This window comes from Salvelinus namaycush, chromosome 27 (assembly GCF_016432855.1).
Source record: "Salvelinus namaycush isolate Seneca chromosome 27, SaNama_1.0, whole genome shotgun sequence".
In the NCBI taxonomy this organism is placed as follows: Eukaryota; Metazoa; Chordata; class Actinopteri; order Salmoniformes; family Salmonidae; genus Salvelinus; species Salvelinus namaycush.
This window is the reverse complement of record NC_052333.1, coordinates 23,656,902-23,672,616: the sequence shown is the minus strand read 5'-3', so window position 1 is coordinate 23,672,616 and position 15,715 is coordinate 23,656,902. Positions and strand designations below refer to the sequence as shown.

General features: G+C 41.3%; 1 protein-coding gene across 2 annotated transcripts; it reads left to right on the top strand.

The window, feature by feature from the left end:
* Positions 1–3,919: 3,919 nt before the first annotated feature.
* On the top strand, positions 3,920–14,821 carry LOC120022654 (LIX1-like protein). Of its 2 annotated transcripts, XM_038966637.1 has the most exons (6): positions 3,920–4,373; positions 5,434–5,597; positions 8,334–8,474; positions 8,670–8,765; positions 9,693–9,770; positions 13,721–14,821. In XM_038966637.1, the coding sequence occupies exons 1-6, from the start codon at positions 4,052–4,054 to the stop codon at positions 13,973–13,975; spliced, it is 1,056 nt and encodes a 351-aa protein (XP_038822565.1). In that variant the 5' UTR covers positions 3,920–4,051; the 3' UTR covers positions 13,976–14,821. The 2 variants fall into 2 exon arrangements, with proteins under 2 accessions (XP_038822565.1, XP_038822566.1); XM_038966638.1 differs by lacking the exon at positions 8,334–8,474.
* The last annotated feature ends 894 nt before the right edge of the window (positions 14,822–15,715 follow it).

Genomic DNA, 15,715 nt, shown 5'->3' with positions numbered 1-15,715 from the left:
GAGCAATCGGGTGAGAAGGGTATTGTCAGGGAGGTGACCAAGAACCCGATGAGAGCTCCTCTGTGGAGATGGGAGAACCTTCCAGAAGGACGACCATCTCTGCAGCACTCCACCATTATGGCATTTACGGTAGTGGCCAGACGGAAGCCACTCCTCAGTAAAAGGCACATGACAGCCCGCTTGGAGTTTGCCAAAATGCACCTGAAGCATCCAACAAGTGCTCAGCATATGTGAGAACTCCTTCAAGACTGTTGGAAAAGCATTCTTCATGAAGCTGGTTGAGAGAATGCCAAGAGTGTGCAAAGCTGTCATCAAGGCGAAGGGTGGCTACTTTGAAGAATCTCAAATATAAATTATATTTTGTTTTTTTGTTAAACACTTTTATGGTTGCTACAAGATTCCATGTGCGTTATTTCATAGTTTTGATGTCTTCACTATTACTCTACAATGTAGAAAATGAGTAGGTGTGTCCAGACTTTTGACTGGTACTGTATATTTATACTCCGGACTCTGACATTGCTTGTCCTAATATTTGTATATTTCTGAATTCCATTATTTTACTATAGATTTGTGTGTATTTTTGTGAATTGTTAGATATTACTGAACTATTGGAGCTAGGAAAACAAGCATTTTCCCGGCAATAACATCTCCTAAATAGTCTAAATAGAGCCTGGTTCCTCTCTAGGTTTCTTCCTAGGTTCCTGCCTTTCTATTGTGCTGCTACATCTGCATTGCTTGCTGTTTGGGGTTTTAGGCTGGGTTTCTGTATAAGCACTTTTTAACATCTGCTGATGTAAAAAGGTCTTTATAAATACATTGATATGATTTTGATTTGTGTATGCGACCAATAAACTTTTCTTTGATTTGAGGTACATCATCCAATTCGTATGATACTGTATGACAGCTATTCCATTCATAATGTAACCTAACATAACGTGCACTGATTGTACCCCTTTTGCCATCAGAACAGCCTCAATTCGTTGGGGCATGGACTCTACAAGGGGTTAAACCCTTTCCACAGGGATGCTGGCCCATGTTGACTCCAATGCTTTCCACAGTTGTGTCAAGTTGGATCATTCTTGATACATATGGGAAACTGTTAAGCATGAACAACTTGACACACTCAACCCAGTATGCCTGGCACCTACTACCATACCCAGGTCACATATTTACGTACAGAATAATACAAATTGCCCTGAGACCACGTTGCTGACAGAGAACTTGAAAAACTTGTTCACCTCTCTCACTTCTAACTCACTTCTACTCACTTCTGTTCTCGATTGGTTGTGGGACAGCATATGGGGCAGGTAAGAGTCATTGTAATGTGGATAGGTGGGTAGTATCTCGTGACAGATAATTAAATAATTAAAACACAGAGGAAAGATTATGGGTTCTGGCAGGGCCGGATCAACCTATTGGACTATAGACCAGGCCTTTTTAAATCAGTATGTTCTCCAAGCACTAATATTTGAACTGCTTAGAAGCAAATGCTTGTTCACTCCGGCTTTAAATTAAAATGTGAATGTCCTTTAAGAAAATGTAAGCTTGCGTTAGTCATCTTAGATCTTTGGTCTAGTTAGATGTATAATTGGTATAACTGGTTTAGATCTAAAATCGAGTTGGTCTATCGTCTAGTTAGTAGTAGGTCTGTCTAGCGCTGGTCAAGAGCTTTAATTTAGGGAGTGGTTAGTTGGTGTACTGTAAATCTAAATCTACAGTAGGAAGTTAGATGTTGTGTTGGTCTAGGGCAGGGTTCCCAACCAAGGATGGTTTTATTTGGCACCCCAACTTCTGAGCCCCCCCCCCCCCACTCCGTACTGTAAAAACGCAAGGAAATCAGCTCCAAGTAATTTTATTGTTAGCAAGTATTCCCACGCATAATAGAGAGACACGTGGTCATATACAAATGCAAGCAAGGTTTGAAATGATTATGTTTTAGTCAAATATTATATCTGTTTGGGCTTCTTGCAGTCAGTTTGCAGTCTAAATGTTCTTTGTAATTATGCTCCTGTTTTTAGTTGGTTAAAACTTCTTCGGGATCGGTGTCCCTTCCGCAGGACGGTTGAGCTAACGTAGGCTAATGTGATTAGCATGAGGTTGTAAGTAACAAGAAAACTTGCCAGGACACAGACATATCTGATATTGTCAGAAAGCTTAAATTCTTGTTTATCTAACTGCACTGTCCAATTTACAGTAGCTATTACAGTGAAATAATACCATGCTATTGTTTGAGGAGAGTGCACAATTTTGAACATGAAAAGTTATTAATAAATAAATTAGGCACATTTAGGCAGTCTTGATAGAAAGTTTTGAACAGGAATGCAATGGTTCATTGGATCAGTCTAAAAACTTTGCGCATACACTGCTGCCATCTAGTGGCCAATATCTAAATTGCACCTGGGACGGAATAACATACTACGGCCTTTCTCTTGCATTTCAAAGATGATGGTACAAAAAAAAATTCAGAAGAAGGCTTGTTTTTTTCTTTGTATTATCTTTTACCAGATCTATTGTGTTATATTCTCCTACATTCCTTTCACAATTCCACAAACTTCAAAGTCTTTCCTTTCAAATGGTACCAAGAATATGCATATCCTTGCTTCAAGGTCCTGAGCTACAGGCAGTTAGATTTGGGTATGTCATTTTAGGCGAAAATTGAAAAAAAGGGTGTAATACTTTAGAGGTTTTTGAAATTATGTAAAAAATAAAATCTGAGAGGTAGATCTCGGCTTGCATTTTGACTCAGAAAGTGATCTTGACTCAGAAAAGGTTGGGGACCACTGTTCTAGAGTTTTCCCTGTTAACATTATCAACCATGTTTCCCTTTTTTCTGTGGCAATTGTGATCTAATCTACGCAATATTAGCCACTTTCAATGCAACATACTGAAACAAAATTAAGTACGCAAGATATTTTGTTGTAGGCAGAATGCATTGGAGTAGGATTCTATTCCAATAACACCCATGACTCAGCCCATACTCTACACAGACCGGTGTGGCATGAACAATCAGAGCTGCAGTAGGCCTATATGCAAATAGACCATTGCCATATATGGATCTGTGCCATTTACTATGAACTGGACTGTGTTCACAGCATGAGCATTCATGAGTAGATGCACTTGTTTTGTAATCAAAGTGGGAGCTGCATGTAGCCATGTGTGCACATTTTGCTCATATCCTTTGCTAGTTAGTGAGTTATTAGCCCAGTTATAGATCATTTGTAGTCAGCAGTAGGGGAGTGATTGCTTCCTACAAGAGCACTACTTGGCCACAGGTAAAACTGTAACTTAAAGTGGGTACAGCCTCAGTGTTCACAGTAAACGCATGCTGGAAGTTTTCACAACGTTTAAGTTTGCGATCAGCAGACCTGAAATTCAGTCAGTGCCAAAACAAATTAGAGGGAACATTGCCCCCAACCATCCGCTCAATAAAAAAATTGTCCCACAGCTTGATCTGGACTGTGTTATATTTAAATGCCCAGTTGGTCTAGATAGTGAAGATGACTAGTTAGGAAGATGGATGGATGGATCGAGATTGATGGATGGATGGGTGGGTGTGTGGGTGGTTGGGGGGTGGATGGATGGATGGATGGATAGATAGTGTGTGTTGCTTTTATGGTTAAAGAATAGTATGATTTAAAGGTATCTACCAACGTGCTGTCACGGTCATTTACCAAAACCTTTTTTTAAACGTTTTGAATAATTATTTCTGTAGCTACTATTTTTCCAATGTATAACAATTTAAATCACATTAGCCACAGAATTCCTTTACAGTTTTGGTTACAGTAAATGGCCCATTCACAGCTCCCCATTTTCACGTCTCTGATTTCTCCGCCCCTACTCCAAGATTGACAGCCAAGCAGCCTAATCCTCACAAAGACTAAAGGGATTGGCAGGATACATTTTTCTCCGTGAGGAAAACAGTGCTTTTATTTATCACTGTCTTTTTTTGTTTCGTTGTTTTCATTTTCTATTACAATATCAGCGGGGAAACCAGTATTTTCATCACGAAATTTCTCTATTACCCCATACTGTTGACGTTTACGCTTCAACAATGGAATCTATCCGCCCTCAGCGACTTCAACCAGGGATAGGATTTGGAGCTGGATCGACTGGGACCCTACGGTCTTCTCTCCGGCCCGGGGTTACAATGCCAACCGCACCTCTACTGCCTCCCCCGGCTTCTTTATGTGCTTCCTCTGGGCCGCCTCCGCCGCTTCAACTGCACAGTCTTCACGGCACTATTGGGAGTGCGGGGCTCGGAACAGGGATGGCTGGATTCGGTCTATGTAATCCAGGGAACCCGGCGGTCTTGAAGGAGGCGGTGGAGGCTGTTGTTCGGAGTTTTGCGAAGCATACGCAGGGCTATGGCAGAGGTAACCTGGAAAAAATTAGTCGCAGAGTGTATGTCCTCCGACTTTCCCTGGTCGTTATTCAAATGCAACTGGTCGTGGTTAAAATGTAACCCACTGTAACTGTGATTAAGATAAGAAATGGGATTAAAATAGCCTAGTAGTGCATGTGCAACATGCAGATTGTGTCACCAAAACTGACCATTCAGTTTATAACAGTAGGCTACATGAACATACCGAGTTTATTATAGCCTATATTTTTGTCATGTCTAGCCTAATGACTACAGGATACAGTTGACTACAGGATACAGTTGTGTGCTCAATTTACATAGCATTTGGGCACTCCATCCGACATTTGACACTTCAAGTCACCCACAATGCTTTAAACTAGACCTAGCCAACATGTCATACTATCATCCAAAAACCCAATCAATTAAATGTGAGTAGATAGACCTGTTCAATTTTCATTTACAGAAGTAGTATGATGCTACATACTCTTCATTAATTTTTAGTTTATGTGGACTATTATAACTGTGTTGAAAGTCAACACAATTTGGGCAGCTTCATTCAGTTCAGTGTCTGTCAGTGGGTGGTTCCTTGTTGTTTACTTATAAAATAAACAGGATGTTTTTGGCTATATCCATATATGTACCAAAGTAGTGTTAATGCTCACTCGTGTGTAATAACCCACTGTGCCACTTTTATCCTTTCTTAAATCCAAACCTGCATACCAAATGAGAACACCAGACCATATTTAAAGGTAAAATCAGCAATTAGAACTTGAGATATTGAGATGAGGGAGATGCAAGACTTCGCTCTCACAGTCACACACAGTATACGCATGTGCATGGGTTCACGTCAGGCTGTTACAGCGTGGTAGCCACAGGACCAAAACAGCGGAGAAGTTGAGCCTCGCACTTCAACGGTCTTCGTTGTTGCGGAAATTAACCCACTATGCCGTTTACTTTCTGCATCTGTCATATCGCTGAGTCAGCCTTTAAGACACCATGCAGAGGAACGTTAAACTATAATTTTATGTCTCCTCCAGTGAACGTTAACCTGTGTCATTTTATGTCTCCTCCAGTGAATGTGGTGGAAGCCTTGCAAGAGTTCTGGCAGATGAAGCAGTCAAGAGGGGCAGACCTCAGGAATGGGGCGCTGGTGGTGTACGAGATGGTCCCATCAAACAACCCACCCTATGTTTGCTACGTCAGTCTTCCAGGGGGAAGCTGCTTTGGGAGTTTCCAGGTGAGCTAACCTGTGGCCGTAGGTGTTCTCAATATAGTTGTTGGCACTAAAACGTTGGTTTGCGCCTCAGGTGGAAGGCCCCCTGTATAGTATCACTGAGTTAGAGAAAGTGCTTGAATATTGTCTTTATTTTTACCACAACAGTACAATATAATGGTTTGACATTGTGTTGGTGTAGCTGCATGAATTAGCCTAACTTCCTTATGTGGCCATGAAATTAGTGATTTATCCGACCATACAACTCTACTCATCCACAAAAGCTCCCACCCAAATCAATTCTGCCAATCTGACCTCATCTCCTTTAGTACATTGCCCCGGATTTTCAGATCAAATGTCAATCACTGGGAGCCTCTTCTGGACTGTCATGAGTAATGTCAAGTGAGCGCCAGAGAAAAATTTGGCCTGGGTCATGTTTATTGGGGCACACTGTAGCAAAACGTTGTGCAATTGAAAACAATGTTTATGTCGTGTCTTTGTTTGCAAACTTCTAACTGTGCAACCATATTCTGCTGGAAGCATATGACACTTGCAGACACTTTTCTCCAAAGGGACTTACTGTACAGTGAGTGCATACATTTTTTTGTATGTGATTCCTCTGAATCACGAAAATGTGCGTTTCTTATTAGAGAAGTCCATGTAGTCCCTCGAAGTTTCAGTCCGTTTTCTTCCGTTTGGTGCCTTATGAACATGACCCGGATGTTGCCGGGACTTACGGCTCACACTCTTGATAAATCTGGCCTAAGTAACTAATCAAGTTAAAAGGCATCGTTGCATGTTTTACATAGTTTATAACTTGAGCAGAACAGTTGAAGTGTGTGTATATGTGTGTATATACAGTACCAGTCAAAAGTTTGGACACACCTACTCATTCAAAGGTTTTTCTTTATTTTGACTATTTTCTACATTGTAGAATAATAGTAAAGACATCAACACTATGACATATGGAATCATGTAGTAACAAAAAAAGTGTTAAACAAATCAAAATATATTTTATATTTGAGATTCTTCAAAGTAACCACCCTTTGCCTCGATGACAGCTTTGTACACGCTTGACATTCTCTCAACCAGCTTCACCTGGAATGCTTTTCCAACAGTCTATTTTGATTACAACATGATTCCATATGTGTTATTTCATAGTGATGATGTATTCACTATTATTCTACAATGTAGAAAATAGTAAAAATAAAGAAAAACCCTTGAATGAGTAGGTGCGTCCAAACGTTTGACTGGTACTGTATATATCAAGTTTTTATTATTATTGGTTGGGGGGCTTGAACATACTCACAGCTAATAGCTGAATTGCAGTATACAGGGGAAAAAAGACAACTGTTAGCTGAAGAATAAAGAAATGGAGAGTGATGTCTCCAGCTTCAGGCTGCTCTTGGTGAATGGTATAGTATGTATACTGTGAATCCCAGATTAAAGCAGTTTGCTGTCTTCCATCAGGATTACAAACCAAGATTAAATTCAATAGCTAACCATTGGCAAATCTCAAATAATAATCCCTGGATCTGAACCTTTGCTGAGGTAAAACACACTGCCACGTCAATAACTCTAGGCAGTTGGGTCCATCAAAAACATGTTAGCAAGGTGTAGGACAGTTTTCTCCAACTGATTTTCATTGGTGGACATAAAAGACTGTAAAAACACCAGGAAATCAACTCCCAAGTTATTTTAATTTAAGAAATCTGTTCCCAAGTATTCCCATGCATAGTAGAGAGACGTGACCGTATGCAAATGTAAAAAAGGTTTGAAATGGTTATGTTTTAGTCAAACATTATATCTGTTTAGGCTTCTTGCGGTCAATTTGCAGTCTACAAATTATTTGTAATTATGTTTCGGCCCCCCAACCATCCGCTCAAGAAGAAATCGGCCCACTGCTGAGTCTAGTTGATGATCCCTGGTGTAGGATCCTGCTTGTCTTCAGGCTTAGCATAAAAAAAATCTTATAAGGAAATTCAAGTTTAACTGAATTCATGATGTAGGAAACCACATTTGGCTGTTGACGAGTTCATTATCTATCTATGAACTTGTATACATAATTACATACAGTACAAGCCATATTCCTATCTTTGCTAAATAATCCACCAGTATTATTGAAATAGTAAAGACTCCTTTAATGTACATTCTTATTTTTTTCAAATGTTATTTGAAATTCTAAATCATACAGTAAATATTAGACAATTTAAGCATTGTGCCTAACAGAATATTCCATGGGAGAATGACATGTTTTGCCATTTCTTCCTCTCTTCGAATTGCCTGGCTGCAATGCATACTGGGATGGGAAACTCATCTGGTGGGTGGCTCATCTGGTTGTTATTAGAGCCAAACATTGAGCTTAGAAGGACCTGTGAAACTCCTCCCCACATTCTCCCCCTCATCCCATTTGCACAGAGCCTCCCTTGCCCCTATCCTTCCTAACTCTCTTTCTTTCTTTGAGATAATAGCAATGAAGTGGAAGCATCGATATTACTTAAATGTAATGATACAATTTAAATAAGAAAAGATTAACATACATTTCAAAGGCATAATCTTTCAACAACAAAAAATGTCCTTATTAAAATGCACTTCTAAATGACTTCCAGAAGATCCATACAATAACTTGACCTAACCATCTTCCAGATATGATATTGCATGTATCCATGTCTCACAGGGTCATAACGTTTTGTGCTATAGGCTACATATATTTTTTGGGGACCATTCAGAAAAGTACTAAATATGCTTTACTTTGGGCAGTTTTGTCCAACCAAGGCTGAGGCAAGACGTAGTGCTGCCAAAATCGCTCTGATGAACTCGGTTTTCAACGAGCATCCTTCCCGCCGCATCACAGATGACTTCATTGAGAAGAGTGTATGTGAGGCGCTGGCCTCCTTTAATGTGAGTGTCATTGAATGTGTTTTTCAGATAAAATGACTGACATGAACAGTAGCAGTGAGCACTGGTATTTAATATAGTCATTACTGTAGCTCTTATTAATTAAAAGGTCACGTCCATATGAGGGTAAGATTTTAATCTGATTGGGCTCTTAAGGAGAAAAAGACTGGATGATTGGACTCTACTTGTCTTTTACAGGGAAACCGAGAAGAGGCAGACAACCCCAGCACAGGTATCGGGGCATTTCGCTTCATGCTGGAGTCCAACAAAGGAAAGTCAATGCTGGAGTTTCAGGTAAATAGAGGATGGAGGAACGCAAAGTTGGATTACTTGTAATGATACAGTGGACGTTACTGCAATGATACTTAACATAATTAATAGGTTGGACTGTATATGAGGCTAGTTTAGGAATGTTGCTGCCACTAACTATGGGTAATTACACAAAGCAGACAGATAACTATATTCTCATTTAGCTTTGTATTTCCAGTTCATAAAGAAAACTACAAGTTATTTCTGAGTGTTTATCAAAGTCGTTTGGCTTAATCACCTCTGCTTCATGACCTACTAATCTGGTTTCCCAGGTTGAATGAAAAAAATATACAGTAGAACTTGATAAATGCAATGGTATAAGACTCATGACCACATGAACTAAAGCAGAGCATGCCAGTTTCAGGAGCAAATTAAACAATGTACAGCCATTGAACTGGGACTTGAGAACTGCAGCTCACAATAACAGAGTTTGGACTCCAAAGTGCACTTATCAGGAATCAACTGTAGATTTCAAGGACTAGAGTATTAGACCCACTACATGAATGTGACTACCATCATGCGTGAAGAAGAGAATAGTAGCAGAAACCATGTATTCTCTGTGGTTCTAGGAGTTGCGTATGAGAGCTTGTGGGTCTGGCAAACAAATCTGGACTGTATTGCTGGCTTCCACTCTTTCATTGTTTGTCATCCATATCCACTGATCTAATGCATGGATTGGTTTTTGCTAAACCACAGCTCATGATTTAGGGTTCTACACATGCAAACAAATGAATGCTAGCTATAGACCTTTCTCCCTGTTAGCTTCCCCTAAAAACATCAACAAATCTTGTGACTTTGACATTAAAAACTTGCTTTCTTGCGATGACAATCAAACTTGAAATTGTGCTCTCCATCAGCACAGGCACACACAAAAATGCTTCTTGTCGATGCTGAACTGTGTTTTTCTTTCAGGAATTGATGACAGTCTTTCAGCTGCTGCACTGGAATGGAAGCCTTAAGGCCATGAGAGAGAGACAATGCTCCCGTCAAGTAAGATCTCATTTGGATAAGAGTACTGATTAAAGGTCCAATGCAGTTGTTTTTATCTCAATATCAAATCATTTCTGGATAACAATTAAGTACCTTACTGTGATTGTTTCTTTTTGACCATTTTAATTTATAGCAAAAATAGCTTCTTAGCAAAGGGTAATTTCTCAATCAAGAATTTAGCTAGGACTGTCTGGGAGTGGTCTGAGTGGGGAGGGGAAAACTGAAAATTAGGTTTAGAACACTCTTATTTGTCTATTAACTATTGTACCGCATGGTGATGTCACCATGGAAGGCCACAATTCCCTCCCACCAAAACAGGCTGAAATGTCATGCAGTCTTTTCAAACAGCTCTTACACTTAAAGGGCATTATCATCATTGTCACAATTTTACAGTATTCCTCATAGTGTGGAAATATACACTGTGGCCCATTTATTAGGTACACCACCCCGTTCACGAAAATGGTTCGCTCCTACAGACAGTGAGTCACGTGGCCGTGGCTTGCTATATAAAGCAGGCAGACAGTTTTTGAGCATAGTATGATCATCGGTGCCAGGCGCGAAAGTTCCAGTATCTCAGAAACGTCCTGCCTCTTGGGCTTTTCACGCATGACAGTGTCTAGGGTTAACCAAAAAATATCAAATCAGCGGTAGTCCTGTGGGCGAAAACAGCTCATTGATGAGAGTTCTAAGAGAATGGCAAGAATCGTACAAACAGGCAAATAACGGCGCAGTACAAAGGTGGTCATCTCGGAACGCATCTCAGACCCCCCTTTGACTCTAAAACAGCCTGAATTCTTCAGAGCATGGAAACGTTGCTCAATTGGTATTAAGAGACCTAACATGTGCCAGGAAAACATTCCCCACACCATTACACCACCGCCACCAGCCTATACTGTTGACACCAGGCAGGAAGGGGCCATAGACTGCTTACGCCAAATCCTGACTCTGCCATTCACATTTACGCAACAGGAAATGAGATTCATTGGACCAAGCTATGTTTTTCCACTCCTCAGTGTCTTTTTGTTTTCAGCTGATAGGAGTGGAACATGGTGTGGTTGTCTGCTGCAATAGACCATCCGTGACAAGGACCGACGAGTTGTGCATTCTGAGATGCCGTTCTGCACACCGCTGTTCTAATGTGCCGTTATTTTCCTGTTTGTGGCCCACCTGTTACCTTGCACTATTCTTGCCATTCTCCTTCAACCTCTGATCAACGAGCTGTCGCTAACTGGATGCTTTTGTTTGTCGCAAAATTCTCGGTAAAACCTAGACACTGTCGTGCGTGAAAAGCACAGGAGGCCGGACGTTTCAGAGATACTGTCTGCCTGCTTTATATAGCACGCCACAGCCACATGACTCACTCTCTGTAGAAGCTAACAATTTTCGTGAATGGGGTGGTGTACCTAGTAAACTCGCCACTGACTGTACATCATCAGTCACAGGCTTAATTAAGAAATGTGTTGATGAGGATGTACCCAAAATAACAATCCGGACATACCCCAACCAAAAACCCTGGATGAACAAAGATATCCGTTAAGTGCTAACAGCCCGTACTGCAGCATTCAATGTCCGCAGAATGAACCACGATGACTTGGTGATGCGCAACGTGTATAAGGCAAGCAGGTACGAGCTCTGCAAATCCATTAGGGACGATAAAAGACAGTAGAGATGCAAACTTGAATTTATGTTTGACAACTCAGATTCATGTGGCAAGGACTACAGACTATCACAGACTACAAAGGAATATCCAGCTGTAGTGCCCATCGAAGCCTCCATCCCAGACGAGCTTAACACATTCTATGCTCACTTCGAGGCAGACAATACTGAGCCATCCAGGAAGACTCTCGCTGCTCCGGACGACCATGTGCTTTCGCTCTCCAAGGCTGACGTGAGGAAAACTCTTGAGTGAATACTCACAAATCCGCCGGCCCAGATAGCATCCCTGGCCGCATCCTCAGAGTGTGTGCTGACCAGTTGCCGGGCATCTTCTCAGACATCTTTAACGTGACTCTGTCCCAGGCTGTAGTCCACCACCACCATCCCAGTGCCCAAGGAGACCACCACCGTCCCAGTGCCCAAGAAAAACAAGGTGACATGACAATCGCCACGTACCGCTCACCTCGGTCATCATGAAGTGCTTCAAGAATCTGGTCATGGCCCACAAGGCACACTGGACCCACTCCAATTTGCCTATCGCTCCAACAGATCCATTGCTATTCACATGGCCGTAACACATCTGGACAAGAGGAACACCTACTGTATGTGAGAATGTTGCTCATCGACTACATTTCAGCATTCAACACTATTGTTCCCTCCAAGTTCAACACCAAGCTCAGACCCCTGGATCTGGACACATCCTCTGCAGCTGGATCCTGGACTTCCTGACGGGCAGGCCACAGGCTGTGAGGATTGGCAACAACATCTCCTCCACACTGACTCTTAACACAGTGGCCCCCCAGGACTGTATCATCCGTCCTCTGCTGTACTTCTGTTCACCTACGACTGCATGGCTTTGTACGTAACCAACTCCATCATCAAGTTTGCAGACGACACAACGGTTGTAGGCCTGTAACCAACAATGACGAGTCAGCCTAAAGGGAGAAGGTAAGTAAACTGCCATTGTGGTGACACACACCTGGTGTAAAAGATGGAAAATATAACTCAATCATAACTTAAATCCTCTGAGTTTCAGCAACAGAATAACTGATCAAACTAAACATTTATTGGAGAGCAAAAACAGTAATTTGACTGACAGTTTCCATTAAATCCCTCTGCAGTTTTGGAGAAGAAATCATAGCACTTATCCTTACACACTGCCAGTGATAGTGTTTAATCATAACTCAAATGGTACAGCCAACACTGTATCTCAGTTCAACATACAAAAAGTACAGAATGGGGGTGAAACTCACTAAAGATAATGAGTAACATTGTCTGATTTAAACTCTGGTTTGAGTTAGGATGGAATGTCATGCTGAAGGATCTCTCTAAACCACATTGTGTGGGCTGAATAAATACCTATGGAGGTATTCCGTTCCAGGCAGAGTCGGGTGACCTCAACGTTTATGTGCAGTCCTCATTATCTCATGCATCTTACTGTACATACAGAAACAACTTTTAAGGTGTCAACTACAGTATGAGTCTTGATCAGTTTGGCAAAAGTTTGCGTTTTTCTTTCTGATCTCAAAAATAAAAATATTCACACAACTTTAACTTTTTATTTATTTAACCTTTATTTGACTAGGCAAGTCAGTTAAGAACAAGTTCTTATTTACAGATAATAATGAATAATCCCTCACCCTTCATGTTTACTAATATAAAAATGGCAGCTTTATGACATCGTTATTGCAGAATGGGGGTCAATTCAGGCAACTTCCAATGTATTAATTAACCTAAATAATCAAATTTGTGCCTCAACCCTGGCTTTTGCCAATCTACTCCATTCAGATCTGAAGTCTAAGAGGAGGAAGAGCAGCCAGCAACTCCATGATTTGGATAGATATGACTCAGTTGTATTGTGTTTTTCTAGGGTTACAGAGTGCTCTCGCCTTGTGTGTCCCTTGACTGATTAGGTATTCTCTTTGGTCTGGTCTTATGCCTTTCATCTCAGTGGTTAAGGAGAGGAGCTGAGCCACTGGAGTAATTAGCGCTTCCAGATGTCTCACATTCCTCATGTGAATTGATGTTATTGCTGGCCATGCAGCTTGCTTATTGTGCACAAAATTTGTGGTTACAGGTCATTTCATGTCCAGGCATTTCTGGATCATTTAACATCATCTGGAACACAATCAAACCTGCACTGCTAGGAAACCAGTACTGTTGAAAAATATAATGATTTAATGGAGCACTTCCACTTCCTACCCAGCTAGCCTGAATTTCTAATGATCATGGCCGTGGTGTGAATAAGGTCCATTTCGGCCTAACAAATGTTTGATTTTGCTTTCCCCTAACAGGAAGTGCTGGCTCACTACTCCCATCGGGCGCTGGATGATGACATGCGTACCCAAATGGCTGCTGATTGGGTGAACCGGGAGCAAGGCTTGGCTGGCACCATCGCCCAGGAGGTGGCGGCAACAGATCGAGAACTTGAGGAGGCCAGGCTGTCCGGCCAGGAGCTGCGCTTCCACAAGGAAAAGAAGGACATCCTAATGCTGGCTGTTGGCCAACTGGGTGCAGCCAACAATGCCACCCTGCCTTCAACCTGCTAGGTATACGCTGGATTACAACCCCATAACTTGATTCACTTCTATCTTCCCACATTGACTTCCCCCTCGTGATTCTCAAAAGTCTCCATAGGTGAGGGAAATGTTCTAGTAACTCTGCATAGCTTCCACTATATGGCTTTTACCTATTCAGTCCGATCAGATCTGCCCGTTCAGAGTCAAGGGCAGATGGAAGGAAGTTGGTTGTCAGTTTGGAATCTGGCCTTAGAGATGGAATGAGTAACAGTGGCCAATACCATTGATTGGATAGAGGCTAGCAAGGCAGCCATTTAGGAGCTTTGAATTATAAACAGTTAGTGTTTTTCCAGCCAGTGCAAACACACCTGATTTAGCTAATGAAAGTCTTGACAATAAGTTGATTAGTTGAATCAGATATGTTAGCGCTGGTTTAGAACAAAGTCTTGCACATGCTATGGGTCTTCGGGACCACGACTGAAAAATTCTGTTACATAAAAGTTTAAGTAATTGAGGTCATTTTGTGCTGCCATATTGTTGGGTTTGTGAAATTCACATGGAATAATGAACTGTTACCATTCCTCTCATTCCCTTTCTATACTTGTAGACAACTCAACCACATGGGTGGAATTAAAGCCCAGGACCTGCCTTTGCTAATGATTGTACAGGACATAATCTCAAGGATATTGTCACAGAAAGATCTTACACACCAAAATAGACCAATGTCTGTCGCTTAAATCTATCTCACTAGATTTTCTGCATGAAGGACTTTGAAAGTTATTTGAACATTACATCATTTAAGCACATACAGTTGAAGTCGGAAGTTTACATACACCTTAGCCAATTACATTTAAATTCCGTTTTTCACAATTCCTGACATTTAATCAGAGTAAAAATTCCTTATTTTAGGTCAGTTAGGATCACCACTTTATTTTAAGAATGTGAAATGTCAGAATAATAGTAGAGAGAATGATTTATTTCAGCTTTTATTCATTTATTCACATTCCCAGTGGGTCAGAAGTTTACATACACTCAATTAGTATTTGGGAGCATTGCCTTTAAATTGTTTAAATTGGGTCAAACGTGTCGGGTAGCCTTCCACAAGATACCCACAATAAGTTGGGTGAATTTTGGCCCATTCCTCCTGACAGAGCTGGTGTAACTGAGTCAGGTTTGTAGGCCTCCTTGCTCGCACACACCATTCAGTTCTGCCCACAAATGTTCTGTAGGATTGAGGTCAGGGCTTTGTGATCACCACTCCAATACCTTTACTTTGTTGTCCTTAAGCCATTTTGCCACAACTTTGGAAGAATGCGTGGGATCATTGTCGATTCAGAAGACCCATTTGCGATCAAGCTTTAACTTCCTGGCTAATGTCTTGAGATGTTGTTTCATTATATCCACATAATTGTCCATCCTCATGATGCCATCTATTTTGTGAAGTGCACCAGTCCCTCCTGCAGCAAAGCACCCCCACAACATGATGCTACCACCCCCGTGCTTCACAGTTGGGATGGTGTTCTTCGGCTTGCAAGCATCCCCCGTTTTCCTCCAAACATAATGATGGTCATTATGCCAAAACAGTTCTATTTTTGTTTCATCAGACCAGAGGACATTTCTCAAAAAAGTATGATCTTTGTCCCCATGTGCAGTTGCAAAGCGTAGTCTGGCTTTTTTAATGGCAGTTTTGGAGCAGTGGCTTCTTCCTTGCTGAGCGGCTTTTCAGGTTATGTCGATATAGGACTCGTTTTACTGTGGATATAGATAATT

Excerpts from the sequence above, each read along its gene's own strand:
- LOC120022654 (XM_038966637.1), top strand. The coding sequence starts at position 4,052 with ATGGAATCTATCCGCCCTCAGCGACTTCAACCAGGGATAGGATTTGGA. Across the intron at positions 8,475-8,669 it reads AGGCGCTGGCCTCCTTTAAT|GGAAACCGAGAAGAGGCAGA; the intron begins GTGAGTGTCATT and ends TGTCTTTTACAG. Across the intron at positions 8,766-9,692 it reads AGTCAATGCTGGAGTTTCAG|GAATTGATGACAGTCTTTCA; the intron begins GTAAATAGAGGA and ends TTTTTCTTTCAG.